The sequence below is a fragment of the Myotis lucifugus genome, unplaced genomic scaffold (genome assembly GCF_000147115.1).
Source record: "Myotis lucifugus unplaced genomic scaffold, Myoluc2.0 scaffold_0, whole genome shotgun sequence".
Taxonomy (NCBI): domain Eukaryota; kingdom Metazoa; phylum Chordata; class Mammalia; order Chiroptera; family Vespertilionidae; genus Myotis; species Myotis lucifugus.
This window is the reverse complement of record NW_005871048.1, coordinates 878232-893454: the sequence shown is the minus strand read 5'-3', so window position 1 is coordinate 893454 and position 15223 is coordinate 878232. Positions and strand designations below refer to the sequence as shown.

The following is a 15223-nucleotide window of genomic DNA, read 5'->3' as shown; positions in this document are numbered from 1 at the left end:
ACAATGGAGATGCGGACTCGCCTCCCCCGGAAGCCCGGAGCGGATCGCCGGGGATCCGTGGGTTGGGAGGCGGCGACTGCGCCTGTGCCGCCCGCGCCGGTGCAGCTACACCCGAGGCGCTAACAGGCCGGCTGGTCCGCGGGCTGGGAGGCGAGGGTGAGAGGCGCCGGCTGCTCGGGCGGTGTGAGTGCCGGAGTCCGGGCCAGGCTGCGCCCAGGAGGGCAGGAGCGGCTGTGCAGCTGGGCCCTGGATGGGGCTTAGGAGGCGCTGGGCCCTCGAGGCTTGCTCTCCCCCAAGTCCCGTCTTTTTCAGCCTCATCTCCTAGGAAAGGAGCCCTTTCTCAGCCTCCAGCCCCAAGGCCTGGTTGAGTCCATAGAAAAGCAGGGTATCCTAGTCCCCAACAAAGCCCACCGACTCTCCACTCTCGGGAATTTGGTGAAACTCCCGTGACGCGCGCGGGAAAGGGAGTGTTTGGGAAGCTATCTGGTCGACCCGTCACCCTGGTTTCCCTCGCTTGACCCCAGGTAGAGGAAACCCCTTCTCGGGGCATGGGCGCACCCACCCAGTGCTGATGGGGGCTCTAGTGGTTAAGTTAGGGGAAGGAATCTAGGATTAGGTGATCTTCTCCAGGTTTGACTTCCCACCAGTGTTTTAGATAGTTCAACTCCCTGGAGGTCTAGAGATGAGGAGATGCTCTACGCCAGCGGTTCTCAACCTGTGGGTCGCGACCCCTTTGGCGGTCGAAGGACCTTTTCACAGGGGTCGCCTAAGACCATCCTGCATATCAGATATTTACATTACGATTCATAACAGTAGCAACATTACAGTTATGAAGTAGCAACGAAAATAATTTTATGGTTGGGCCACAACATGAGGAACTGTATTAAAGGGTCAGAAGGTTGAGAACCACTGCACTACGCCAACTCTGGGTGATCTGCTGTGAGTGGCTGTCATCCAAGATGCTGGGAAGGAGCAGATCCTGTCGCTCAGAGGTTCTCAACCTGGGGGTCGAACGACCCTTTCACGGGGTCGCCTAAGACCATCGGAAAACACATATATAATTACATATTGTTTTTGTGATTAATCACTATGCTTTAATTATGTTCAATTTGTAACAATGAAAATACATCCTGCATATCAGATATTTACATTACGATTCATAACAGTAGCAAAATTACAGTTGTGAAGTAGCAACGAAAATAATTTTATGGTTGGGGGTCACCACAACATGAGGAACTGTATTAAAGGGTCGCGGCATTAGGAAGGTTGAGAACCGCTGCTGTAGCTGCTGGTGCTAGAGCAGTTTCTGATCCTCCTACCTGGTGAGGTCAAGACCCGGATGAGAGAGCCCGGATGAGACAAGAATTGTCTTTAGTAACAAGAATGCCACCAACAGTAGTCAATCTTTATTGCACAGGACAAGGGTGAGGCTTGATTTTATGGAGGTTTCTGCTGGCTTATTCAAACAAAGTCCATGAAAATTGTGATGCTGACACCAGAAAATTCTGGGAAGAAGGCACAAGCAGGAGTTCTTCAAGGAAATGCTTTAGGCAGCATGGCAACAGCCTCTAACTTGTCACGGAGATGTATCCCCACTCACTGGATGTTGGGGAGAAGATCCAGTCATGGGGTATACTTCAGAGTGGAGCCAGGTGTTTTTATAACTCTGCAAAATAGAAAATCAAGCAGAAGCTGAGACTTTCTAAATGGGAAGAGACCTCAGTGGAAGCACTGGGAGGTACAACTGACTGAGCACTCTGGTCCTGGGTCATCGGAAGAAGTCATCAAATTGACGGGGATGGAGGTTGGGTTGGGAGCAGTGATCAGAACATCTACATAGAACCTGGTTTTCTACTTTTTAAAAAAGATTTAATGTATTGGAGTGACATTGGTTAATAAAATTATATAGGTTTCAGGTGTACAATTCTATAACATCATCTGTATATTGTATTGTGTGTTCACCATCCCAAGTCAAGTCTCCTTCCATCACCATTTATCCTGCTCCATATACCCTCTCCTATCCCCCCCCACTCCCCTTTCCCTCTGGAAATCACCATACTGTTGTCTGTCTATGAGGTGTTGTTTTGTTTTGTTTGTATTTGCTTAATCCCTTCACTTTTTTCTCTTTTGTAACATGTGGGAGTTGTACTTCCCGGAGGGTAAGGGTCCTGCCAAGAGGGGATCATCAGGAAAGAAGAATGAGGGACATTGGTGCTCTTCTCACCTGCTACTCGGAACTGTTCTTTTGATTCCACCACTGGGAAGTTATCGTTTGGTTCCTTGTGTTTTCTGGTGGTCTCTGAAGTTGTGAAGTAGTTAGAAGAGGAAGATTTTTGCTTCCAGGTCTGCCACAATCTCCCCAGGCCCAGGAGCACCAGCTCCAAAAGAGTAAAGAAGAGACAGAGCCCACTGAGCCCAAACATGGTCTTTAGGAAGATGGTCTTCTCAGAGGGGCGGGGCACGTGGCAGGTTATACTACCAAGGCAAGGCTCTCGGCGACATGAAAAGGAGCTGGGCATCTTGAACCCATACAGATGGTACTGCCCTCCCAAGGCTGCCCCCTCAAGGACCAGTCGCACCCCCAGCTGTGCCACATAGGCCCAGAGCAGCTTGGGGCTTTCAGCCCCTGAGACATCTGTGCTGCCCTGTCCTTGTCTGATCAGGGTCTCCTCCTCCTTCTTCACTTTTCTTGAGTCTTCCCAATGCCAGATGCCATGATACATGGTGAAACCCATGTAGAGGACACTGGGCACAGCCACCAACATGACCTGGAAGGCCCAGAAACGCAGTGGGGAGAGGGGGAGGAAGGCGTCGTAGCAGGCAACCTTGCAGCCTGGCTGCTGGGTGTGACACACAAATTCACTCTGCTCATCGCCATAGACCCCCGTCCCACTGGTAGCCAGCAGTATGAGGCGGAATCCCAGGAGCACCGGAAGGATGAGGCGCCCCACGGGGGTGGAGTGCCAGCTCTCCTCAGCCATCAGCCGCCTCAGGAATCTGCCACACATTCTGTTATGGAGCAGAGAACAATGGTGAGTGTAGGTGTGTTGCTCAATGTCCTTTAGGAGGAGCTGTAGGCCACCTCTTCACTCCTAATCCAAAGATGGGTAAGGCAAGCCTTGTTGCTCCTCTCCAAGGATCTGGCTGATCAAATACTAAGACTCTGACTGCACCTATTTATATAGTTAATGGAATCATCTATGTAAAATAATAATAGTAAGTGTGGATGTGGCTCTTTCTTCTGTCCTCTCCCCCTCTGCAGTGGAGAGGAACTCTCAGCATTGGGTAGAGACCAGCATCTGTCTTTGTCTCTTTCCCTCCTTCCTTCCCTCTCACCCTAAATAAGCTAAATAGCAAGAGACCAGTGTCCTCTGAAAACTGATATTTCCCCAGGTGATGGCTGTCAGCTCTGGTACGGCTGCTAGCATCACCTGAACAAAAATCAGTGCTGAGCTTGGGGAGGTTGTGTACAGTATTCTCTTGCTGTCTGCTTCTCTCTGGTCCCGTGCCCTCAGGCGTTCACAGGAATGTCTGGCTGGCCTCTGCTCCCATTACAAAGTAAAACTGAGATGTGGTTAGGAGGCTCCATGGGAATCAAGTGAAGAGAGTGAGTGTCAAGGCTTGCTTTCATCTAATGCTCTTTAGACCTAGGAAAAAGAGAACTTTTTGTTTCTTTTTCTTTATTAAGAAACACAGCAAAATGTACTAGTTAAATGTAATGGGGTGTGGGGTCAAAGCCCGAATTGACTGGGAAAAATTTTAAATTTTACTCTCCTTGCCATTGTTTCTTGGGCTCATATCTCCCTCATGGTGAGAAGTGGCCATGGTCAGGAACAGATTTCAGCAATTCCTCAATTCTCTGGACAAAATATCATCATGCTACCAGCCCAGATTGTCATCTTTGTCTTTGACCCAATTAGCAGCCTTCCTAATGCCAAGTCATTGTTTCTAACCATCACCATTAAGCCCAAACTCTTTTTTAAAAAATATTTTATTGATTTTTTACAGAGAGGAAGGGAGAGGGATAGAGAGTTAGAAACATCCATGAGAGAGAAACATCCATCAGCTGCCTCCTGCACACCCCCTACTGGGGATATTGCCCGCAACCAAGATGCATGCCCTTGACCGGAATCGAACCTAGGACCTTTCAGTCCGCAGGCCGACGCTCTATCCACTGAGCCAAACCAGTTAGGGCAAGCCCAAACTCTTAACACACCTGGTTCTTGTCACTCTTAGAAGACCACGCAAACCTCTTATACTACAGTGAAAATAGAGACTCTTTGATATAAAACCTCACAGCTACTACTTCTCTCCATAGTCACTTCCTTGTATAGCATCTTAGAAAAAGAAGTGGCCCTACACTTGTCCAAGGCTACTAGCCCTTCCAAATCTGTGTCCTTTCTGACTTCTTCAAGTTTTTGATCCCTAAATTATCTTTCCTGTAATTTAGACCACCCTTATTTACTCTCTATGAACTTACTTAGGTTTCTCCCTTTTAACTATAATAATAATAGCCTACACTTCTAAGTTAATATGGCAGCAAATGAAACATGCTTCCCAATTATGAAACCCACAAAGATGCACAAAAACAATTTTAAATGGGCATTAGTGTCATAAACTATAGATAAGAACAGGCCATATGCCAAAATTTAGGCAGAATGGTCACTTCTGTGCAATTGAAAGGAATGGATTAAGATGCTTCCAAAAGTTTCACTTGACCAGAGAAATATGTTCCCATCCACCAACTGTGAGGAACCATATTTTGAGTCATTAGAATCGAGTTTGAACCTCTGCCTGCTCCTCAGCCCCTATATTTCTACCCTCGTCATAGATTGTGAAGACTCATAAGTACATCAAGCCACTGAAAATTCATTTCCAAAAAACTGGGTTAAAATTTTTAGAAGAACCCTATTTTCAGTCTCTAAAAAGATGCAAAATTGTCCTCATGAATAAAGATGGCAAATTGAAGAGAGAGATGTATCTTCTCTCATTTCCAAGACTCCTCAAAATTCAGAATAAATGGATCTTTAAATGTATAAACCCACTACAAGTAGTGTGGGAGAAAGATCATCAGTAGCATATCTAAAATCTACTTTGGCCCTGCAGTGTGGCTCGGTGGTTGAGCGTTGACCCATGCATGAAAGGCTGCTGGTTCAACATGGGGCAAGGCACATGCCCAGGTTGCCGGCTCTATCCCCAGTACGGGGCATCCAGGAGGCAGCAGATCAATGTTTCTCCCTCACTGATGTTTTTATCTCTCTTCCCTCCTTTCTCAAAATCAATAAAAACATTTTTAAAATTAATAAAATAAATGTATTCCTTTAAAAAAAACTACTTCGGAGGCAATAGGACAGATTCTGAGGAAAATCAAATTGCAGTGCTAAAAGCACATTGAGTAATTCTTCAGAATTCAGGAGAAGAGAATGAATAATTGAAAATAATAAAAGGTAACTAAAGAAACAAAATCTGTTTTCTAACTTGAACATCAAGACAACAATAAAACAAAATCACTAGCTTACTCACTGGATGAAAAAAAGTACCCCAAAAAAGTATATAGTGAAGTGTCTGGGGGAGAAAAACAGTTTCTTAATTAATGCTTAATTAAATTTTGTTTAGAGAGATATTGAGCTCCACAGAGAACCAAAAGGAAGGTCAAGTTCCAATGCTGGTTCTGGGTTTCTCAACCTTGGCACTATTGACAATTGGTCCTGATAATTTTGTTTGGGGACCCTGGGGGATGCTGTCCCGTGTGGTGTAAGACATTTAGCAGCGTCCCTGGCCTCTACCCAGTAGATGCCAGTAGCACACTTCTCTCCTACTCATCTCAAATGTCTCCAGATATTGCTAATTGTTCCCTGGTTAAGAACCACTGTTTATGGTAGCTCTGGTCCATCACCTCTCTACTCTTGGCTTCAGTTACCAGCTCTGTAAAGCAAGAGCATCTCAAAGAGCTTTTATTGGTTGGGACGTGATAATCTACCCATTTCCAGGCTAGTTGCAAATCCTCCCTCAACCAGCCTCATCTATGAGGAAGCCTGCAGCCCCGCCCTGCCTCATAGTCTAGGGGGTCCCTGCCCTGGGGAGGCATCGTGGCGCTGATTGTTTCTGCCCTGGATCTCCTGGTGAGTTTCAGACTGAGTTCTAATTTGGTAAATTCTGAAGTCTTGCTCTCAGCTCCTCATTTCCAAGTGCAGGCCCAACACTCTAAAAGGACTTCTGGCACATTCCCAGCAGAACTGCAATTTAACACAGAGCAGGCCTGGCATATTTTAAGTATTGGGAATTTGAGTAGTTTCCAAAGGCCTTGCCTCTGGTTCTTCTCTGTCCTGTGCCCACCCCAGAGCCATAGCCAGACATCCAAATGTCCTCTAAGAGGTTCTAGGAACTGAACTGGGGTCTCCAGACCTCACCACAGAGCTTTAGGGGTTTGGAAGGGAGAGCAGAAAAAGGACAAGAGGACTTGCCTGAGAACCCCTTGGCTTAGAGCCTCCATATCTAGTTCTGAGTCTCCTTCTGTCCTTTGCCCCATGGCTGTTATCACCAAAACGCTTTTTCCACACACATTCTGGGGCCTCATGTTCAGACAAAATTGTGCTCCAGCTCCCAAAGTGTAGACCAAAGGGAGTTTCCTATAGACCTAAGCCTAACACAGTCCTCCCTCCTCCCTCATCTGCTTTCCTAGAACTCTGTGAACACCCCCACCCCCCAATCTGTTCCAACCCTCCCCAGCCCATCTGTCTTATTCGCGGAGACCCACATCCTTCTATAAACGTGTCTGCAGCTCTGCCCACAAGGACCAGCGTCCCCAGGCTGAACTTCAGGACCTAGGGAGCTGAGGGCTCAGCATTGCTGACAAAGCTCAAAGCTCAGCACCACTCTGTTTCTAGGACTGGAGAAATAGTTTGCAGGTAAATTTGAGAGAGAATTGGTAGGTTCTGAGCCCTGTTAAGATTTTAGTTGGTGGAGCAATATCTGTGAGCTCAGTAGCTGGGAGAAGGAGGAAAGCCCAGTTTGAGGGGATTTTCAAATATGTAAATAGATTTTTTTTTAATCCATCATGATTTTGGTAAGAATTTTTCCAAGCATCTCTATTCTTTTGGAGAAAATGTTCAGGATTCCATTGGTGGCAGAATCCATCTCAGTGAAGGTATGAGTGTAGTATGTCCACTGAGGACAGTGCTGGACTGGCTCACTGCTCCCATCTCACCTCACCTGGCCTGGTAGGTCCTAGATTCTTTTAGTCGAAGTGTGGACCATGTGAAGCAGAACTGGCATCACTAGGTTTGCAGAATCTCAGGCCACACCCCCAGTTTAGCAAATCAAATCTGAACTTTAATTATATCCCCAGGTCCTTGGTGTGCACAGTAGAGTTGGAGAAGGCAGTGTAGAGCCCCAGGCAGCCCCCACCACCTCTGCCCCTGAGCCCTGTGCCACCCAGCTGCCCCCTGCCCCAGCATGAGCACTCACCTGGCAGCTTTGAGCAAAAGCACCAACAACTGGTGACGGAGAGAAACAGCCTCAGGCTGAAGTCCACAGGGTCCCAGTTCTCCCCCAGGCCCTGCCTCCTGCCACCGCCCACTTCTCCCCCTCCCGCTTCCATTCCTGGCCGCCTAAGTGAAGGATAAAAGAATTGCAGCTGGAGGAGCAGGCTGCCCTGCTGTTAAAGAATGGGCTGTAGAGAATAACCCTCTGTTGTTGAGAGCGAGGGTATGTGTCCTAAGTGAACTGACACAGGAATTTTCAGATTATCAGAAAGAGAGCATTGACTTCAGTATGTTTCCAACATGCAGGCTTGCCGGCAGCAGCAGATAGAATTTCCTTATTTATCTCAGGATGTCCTCTCCTCTTGGCTGGGAGAAATAGCACAGGCTTCCCCCCACAGCATAATGGGCATCTGCTCCATGTCCCTCAGCAACCCCAGGAGCCCAGCTCCTCTCCACCAGGCCCAGTGAGAACTGTAACACCAGCCCCCATACCCATTACTGCCAATATTGCTAGAACCCGATCCCCTCCAAAGAATGGGAAGGGAAAGGCTGGGGGAGCAGGTAGGTGGGTGCTGGATGGGAGAGTAACTCTCAGTGCAGGGTGAGGGATCTGTTTATTCTGTTGCGGCTCCCAGAGCCAACATTCCACTCTTTAAGGAGGAGAGTTGGAGGGACCTCAGTTCCAGATTCTGCCCCTGTGGATATTTGGGGCATCATTCCACTGTTTTCTAGCATTTAATATTGTTATGGAGAAGTCTAAGTCCATCTGGATAGTCTTCACCATTTCAGTGATTTGATCTTTTTGACAATTTGTCAAATGAATTCTTTTTTTTTTTTTTTTTTTTTTTTTTTTGGCTTTTGAAGCCTGTTCACTTCTTTGGGGATTCTATTAAGCACAACATAAAATAACCTCCCTCCTGGGCATGTTCACATCTGGGTCACAGGAAATAGTTATGCATCCTTAGGGTCAACAAACTTTGAGCATTCAGGCTTATTCCAATACAGCCACATCTTCTATTCATTTGCTGGATATCTTATATTTTGCCTTTTTTTTAAATTTATTGATTAAAGTATTACATATGTGTCCTTATCCCCCCATTACCCCCCCATCCCCCCCCCACTCATGTCCTCACCCCCCTGATGTCTGTGTCCATTGGTTAGGCTTATATGCATGTATATACGTCCTTTGGTTGATCTCTCCCCCTTATCCCCACCCTCCCCTACCTTCCCTCTAAGGCAGTGGTTCTCAACCTTCCTAATCCTGTGACCCTTTAATACAGTTCCTCATGTTGTGGTGACCCCCAACCATAAAATTATTTTCGTTGCTACTTCATAACTGTAATTTTGCTACTGTTATGAATCGTAATGTAAATATCTGATATGCTATATGTATTTTCTGATGGTCGTGAACCACAGGTTGAGAACCGCTGCTCTAAGGTTTGATGGTCTGATCAATGTTTCTCTGTCTCTGGATCTGTTTTTTCATCAGTTTATGTTTATTATATTCCATAAATGAGTGATATCATGTGATATTTATCTTCTCTGACTGGCTTATTTTACTTAGCATAATGCTCTCCAGTTCCATCCATGCTGTTGCAAATGGTAAGAACTCCTGCTTTTTTACTGCAGCATAGTATTCCATTGTGTAGATGTACCACAGTTTTTTAATCCACTCATCTGCTGATGGGCACTTAGGCTGTTTCCAAATCTTAGCTATGGTGAATTGTGCTGCTATGAACATAGGGGTGCATATATCCTTTCTAATTGGTGTTTCTAGTTTCTTGGGATATATTCCTAGAAGTGAATCACTGGGTCAAATGGGAGTTCCATTTTTAGGGTTTTTTAAATATATTTTATTGATTTTTTACAGAGAGGAAGGGAGAGGGATAGAGAGTTAGAAACATCGGATGAGAGAGAAACATCAACCAGCTGCCTCCTGCACACTCCCCACTGGGGATGTGCCCACAACCAAGGTACATGCCCTTGACTGGAATCGAACCTGGGACCCCTCAGTCCGCAGGCCGATGCTCTATCCACTGAGCCAAACCAGCCAGGGCCCATTTTTAGTTTTTTGAGGAAACTCCATACTCTTCTCCACAGGGGCTGCACCAGTCTGCATTCCCACCAGCAATGCACGAGGGTTCCTTTTTCTCTGCATCCTCACCAGCATTTGTCGTTTGTTGATTTGTTGATGATAGCCATTCTGACAGGTGTGAGATGATACCGCATTGTCATTTTTATTTGCATCTCTTGGATGATCAGTGACTTTGAGCATGTTTTCATATGTCTCTTGGCCTTCCTTCTGTCTTCTTTCGAAAAGTATCTATTTAGGTCCGTTGCCCATTTTTTGATTGGGTTGTTTATCTTCCTTTTGTTAAGTTGCATGAGTTCCCTGTAAATGTTGGAGATTAAACCCTTATTGGTGATAACATTGGCAAATATGTTCTCCCATGCAGTGGGCTTTCTTGTTGTTTTATTGATGGTTTCTTTTGCTGTGAAAAAGCTTTTTATTTTGATGTAGTCTCATTTGTTTATTTTCTCTTTAGTTTCCATTGCCCTAGGAGCAGTATCAGTGAAGAAATTGCTTCGGCATATGTCTGAGATTTCACTGCCTATGAATTCCTCTGGTATTTTTATGGTTTCCCGTCTTACGTTTAAGTCTTTTATCCATTTTGAGTTTATTTTTGTGTATGGTGTGAGTTGGTGGTCTAGTTTCATCTTTTTGCATGTATCTGTCCAATTTTCCCAACACCATTTATTGAAGAGACTGTCTTGACTCCATTGTATGCTCATGCCTCCTTTGTCAAGTATTAATTGAGCATAGTGGCTTGGGTCGATTTCTGGGTTCTCTATAGTATTCCATTGATCTATATGTCTGTTCTTGTGCCAGTACCAGGCAGTTTTGAGAACAGTGGCTTTGTAATACAACTTGATATCTGGTATTGAGATCCCACCTACTTTGTTCTTCTTTCTCAGGATTGCTGCAGGTATTCGGGGTCTTTTTTTATTCCAGATGAATATTTGGAAAGTTCATTCTAGGTCTGTGAAATATGCCGTTGGTATTTTAATGGGGATTGAATTGAATCTATAGATTGCTTTGGGTAGTATGGACATTTTGATGATGTTGATTCTGCCAATCCATGAACACGGTATGTTCTTCAATCTGTTTATGTCTTCCTCTATCTCTTTTTTCAGTGTCCTGTAGTTTTCCATGTATAGGTCTTTTACCTCCTTAGTTAAGTTTATTACTAGGTATCTTAATTTTTTTGGTGCGATGGTAAATGGGATTGCTCTTTTAGTCTCTCTTTCTGTAAGTTCACCATTGGTGTATAGAAATGCCATAAATTTCTTGGCGTTAATTTTGTATCCTGCTACATTGCCGAATTTATTCATTAAGTCTAATAAATTTTTGATGGAGTCTTTAGGGTTTTCTATGTACAGTATCATCTGTGAATGAGGACAGTTTTACTTCTTCTTTTCCAATTTGAATGCCTTTTATTTCTTCTTCTTGTCTGATCGTAATGGCTAGTACTTCCAGTACTATGTCAAACAGGAGTGGTGAGAGTGGGCATCCCTGTCTTGTTCCTGTTCTTAGGGAAAATGGTTTTAGTTTTTGTCCATTGAGTATGATGTTAGCTGTGGGTTTGTCATATATGGCTTTTATTATGTTGAGGTATAATCCTTCTATTCCCACCTTGCTGAGAGTTTTTATCAAGAAAGGGTGTTGGATTTTGTCAAATGCTTTTTCTGCATCAATGATATGATTATGTGATTTTTATCTCTCAATTTGTTTATGTGATGTACCACGTTTACTGATTTGCGGGTATTGTACCATCCTTGCATCCCCAGGATAAATCCTACTTGGTCATGGTGTATGATCTTTCTGATATACTGCTGGATCCGATTTGCTAGAATTTTGTTGAGGATTTTGGCATCTATGTTCATGAGGGATATTGGCCTATAATTCTCTTTCATTGTGTTGTCTTTATCAGGTTTTGGTATTAGGGTGATGCTGGCTTCATAGAATGAGCTTGGAAGTGTTCCTTCCTCTTGAATTTTTTGGAATAGTCTGAGGAGGATAGGTTTTAGTTCTTCCTTGAAAGTTTGGTAAAACTCCCCTGTGAAGCCATCTGGCCCCGGGCTTTTGTTTGCTGGAAGCTTTTTGATGACTGCTTCAATTTCTTCCATAGTTATTGGCCTATTGAGATTTTTAGAATCTTCCTGATTGAGTTCTGGAAGGTTGTATTTTTCTAGGAATATGTCCATTTCCTCCAGGTTGTCTAGTTTGTTAGAATAGAGTTGTTCAGCCAAACCAGTTTGGCTCAGTGGATAGAGCATCGGCCTGCGGACTGAGGGGTCCCAGGTTCGATTCCGGTCAAGGGCATGTACCTTGGCTGCAGGCAAATCCCCAGTGGGAGGTGTGCAGGAGGCAGCTGATCGATGTTTCTAACTCTCTATCCCTCTCCCTCCCTCTCTGTAAAAAATCAATAAAATATATTTTGAAAAATTAAAAAAAAAGAATAGAGTTGTTCATAGTATTTTTTAACAATCCTTTGTATTTCTGTGGGGTCTGTTGTTATTTCGCCTCTTTCATTTCTGGTTTTGTTTATTTGGGTCCTCTCTTTTTGCTTCTTGGTGAGTCTAGCTAGAGATTCATCAATCTTGTTTATCCTTTCAAAGAACCAGCTCTTGGTTTCATTGATCTTTTGTATTGTTTTTTTGGTCTCTATGTCATTTATTTCTGCTCTGATCTTTATTATCTCCTTCCTTCTGCTCACTTTGGGCTTTTCTTGTTGCTCTCTTTCTAATTCTTTGAGTTGTAGAACTAGATGATTTATTACCATTTTTTCTTGTTTTTTGAGGTAGGCCTGTAGATCTATAAACTTCCCTCTCAGGACTGCTTTCATTGTGTCCCATAGATTTTAGATTGTTGTGTTTTTATTGTCATTATTTTCCAGGATGTTTTTAATTTCTTCTTTGATCTCTTTGGTAACCCAATCACTGTTTAATAGCATGCTATTCAGCTTCCAAGTGTTTGAATTTTGGGGGTAGTTTTTATTGTAGTTTATTTCTAATATTATATATTTTGCCTTTTTGATTTATCAAGCAGAAGTCAATAGCATATTGGAGCACCTCTCACTAGGGTTGAGATGCAAGAGGCAACACCTTCATTCTTTGTCTCTCAGGGAGAACTAATAGCACATCTCTTTCCAAAGATATTCTCTCTCCCAAGATAATTCTCTTGCCCTCTAATTTCCAACAACTCTGCCATTTTATACAACTTTTATGTGGGTGTAGAGTTTAAGAGTGGCATAACTGGTTTGTTTTTCCTTTGAAGAAGTGAATCTCAGGTTAACAAATCACTTTAGAATGTCATTTGCATTGTATATTCTTAAAACATTGCATCTCAAAATCCCAGTCAAAATTTCCAATTTAATATTTTGTTACACAAACATTTATTCAGTGCTTAATAAATGAGGGATATTCTAAGTGCTCTATGGCTACTAACTCACTTATCCCTCATAACAACGTTTTGATGTAAATACTATTACAAAGGAGAGAAATGAATAATAGACAGGTTAAGTAACTTATTCAAGGTCAACCAGCTAGTTGAGTGGAGAAGTTGGGATTTGAAGAAGCAATCTGACTGTAGATGGCAAACTACTATACTATTAGCTTTCCCATTACCCAAATTACCAGCATCTAAAGAGTTTTTATTGTAAACCCATTATAATTTCATAACTTCAAGAAAATAAAAATTCTCTGCTTATGTGTTCCACATTTTAATGACTAACTCCACTATCCATCCTGGATCCTAACCAAAAAACTTGGGTGTCATCACTGACAGCACCTTCACTGACCACATCTTATTAATCTACCAATTGTACAGATACTGTCCTTTGAATTTAGAAGGTATCTTAGTTCAAGACTGAATTAATGAAACGTCATTCTAGTGTCTCTGCTTCTAGGCTTGTCCACCTCTAATTTATTCTCTGCATTTCAGAAAGAATATTTACCTCAATTCTTATTTAGATTTACCAACATGTGTACCCTTTCTTCGCTTAGTGCTGCTTCTTGAATCCCATACTTCTGGATTACATTTTCTTCTTTTTATTTTTTTAACCATTGACCACTATTTTACATGTTCAGTAGTAGTATTAAGTATATTCACATTGTTGAGCAGCAGATCTCCACAAGTCTTATCTTGCGACACTGAAACTTTGTACCCACTTCTCACTTCCCTTAACCCCTAGAAACCACCATTCTATTTCTGTTTCTGTGCAGTTGACTATTAGATATTTCATATCAGTGGAATCCTACAGCATTTGTTCTTTTGTGACTGGCTTATTTTACTTAGCATAATGTCTTCAAGGTTCATCCATGTTGTAGCATCTATTAGAACTTTATTTCTTTTTAAGGTCAGATAATATTCCATTGTATGTATGTATGTGTGCATGTACCATGTATTGTTTATTCATTCACTCACTGGGGGACATTTAGGTTGCTTTCACCTCTTGGATAATGTGGAAAATGCTGCTATTTTCATGGTTGTGCTAAATTTTCTTCTTCTTAGAGTCCAACCTTCAGTAGTTCCTCTAGTAGGGAACTGTTAGGGGTAAACTCGTAATCCTTTTGGTCTTAAAAAGTTTTCATTTTGTCCTCAATCTTGAATTATTTAGTTGGGCATAGAACTCTAAATTGACAGTCATTTTCCCTCCTGACTAAAGATATTATGTAATTGCCTTCTACTATTTGGTGGGTTTATAAGTCTGATTTACAATCCTCCATGTGAAGTGCCAGCAGACTCTAAGAAAATTGTTATAAATACAGTTGATAAAATCATTGAGTATATATTTGAAAATGCTTTGTCATCACCAGTTTGTGAAACTGCTGGGGGGAGAAAAGACAACAATTAATGATCTTGTATTATTTACCAATGTTTGTTGGTTGAGTTGTGGAAAAGTTTTGCTAAGAGTTACTGTACTGATAACTCCAATGCAAGATTTTCTTGAAACAAAAGAAATGCTTACCAAGTGCTCAATAATCAAAGACCTCAAAAATTCGCAGTGTCATTTACAGTTTCTCACTAATAACATACCGTAGATGAACAAGGTATATTTGGAGCTCCAAGGAAAAGAACTAATTGTGACTAGCCAGACAGATATGAGAGTTAATTGAAATTTAAACTTTCTGAAATATAAATGAATGATAATGATTTTACACATTGTTCTTACAATGAATCAGTATGCACAGCAATCTAATCAATAACTACTTAACATATAACAAAGGCTGTGTTATTTTGTTCTACTAAATATACTACATCTAGCCCAGTGCTAAACATTGAGGTTCCTACTTGGTTAATTCTTCAGGAATCCATGTGCCATGACCCATTCTGATTTGCAGGGCCCAGGCTGGTGAATTAAATGGGGATATGATGGAGACCACTGACATGCATTCTTTAATTATTTGAAAATGACACTGATTTCTGCCTTTTTTTCCTGTGATGCAATATAGTTTTCTATTGGCCCTGACCGGCTTGGCTTAGTGGATAGAGCGTCAGCCTGTGGACTGAAAGGTCCCAGGTTTGATTCCGGTCAGAGGCATGCACCTTGGTTGCGGGCACATACCCAGTAGGGGGTGTGCAGGAGGCAGCTGATTGATGTTTATCTCTCATCGATGTTTCTGACTCTCTGTCCTTCTCCCTTCCTCTCTGTAAAAAATTAATAAAATATATTTTA

The 15223-nt window shown here is 42.8% G+C and overlaps 1 protein-coding gene across 3 annotated transcripts in view; it reads right to left on the bottom strand.

The window, feature by feature from the left end:
- Positions 1-1531: 1531 nt before the first annotated feature.
- The window catches only part of GJC3 (gap junction protein gamma 3), a 19565-nt gene continuing 5873 nt past the window's right edge, over positions 1532-15223 (bottom strand). For 2 of the 3 annotated variants that reach the window (XM_023762197.1, XM_014454461.2), the window contains exons 2-3: positions 2225-3009; positions 1532-1666 (exon numbers count right to left, since the gene is read on the bottom strand). In XM_023762197.1, the coding sequence (XP_023617965.1) occupies positions 1659-1666; positions 2225-3008 (792 nt within the window). In that variant the 5' untranslated portion in view covers position 3009 and the 3' untranslated portion in view covers positions 1532-1658. Of the gene's footprint in view, positions 1667-2224; positions 3968-15223 lie in introns of those variants that run through there. The other variant, XM_023762237.1, reaches the window with a different exon arrangement.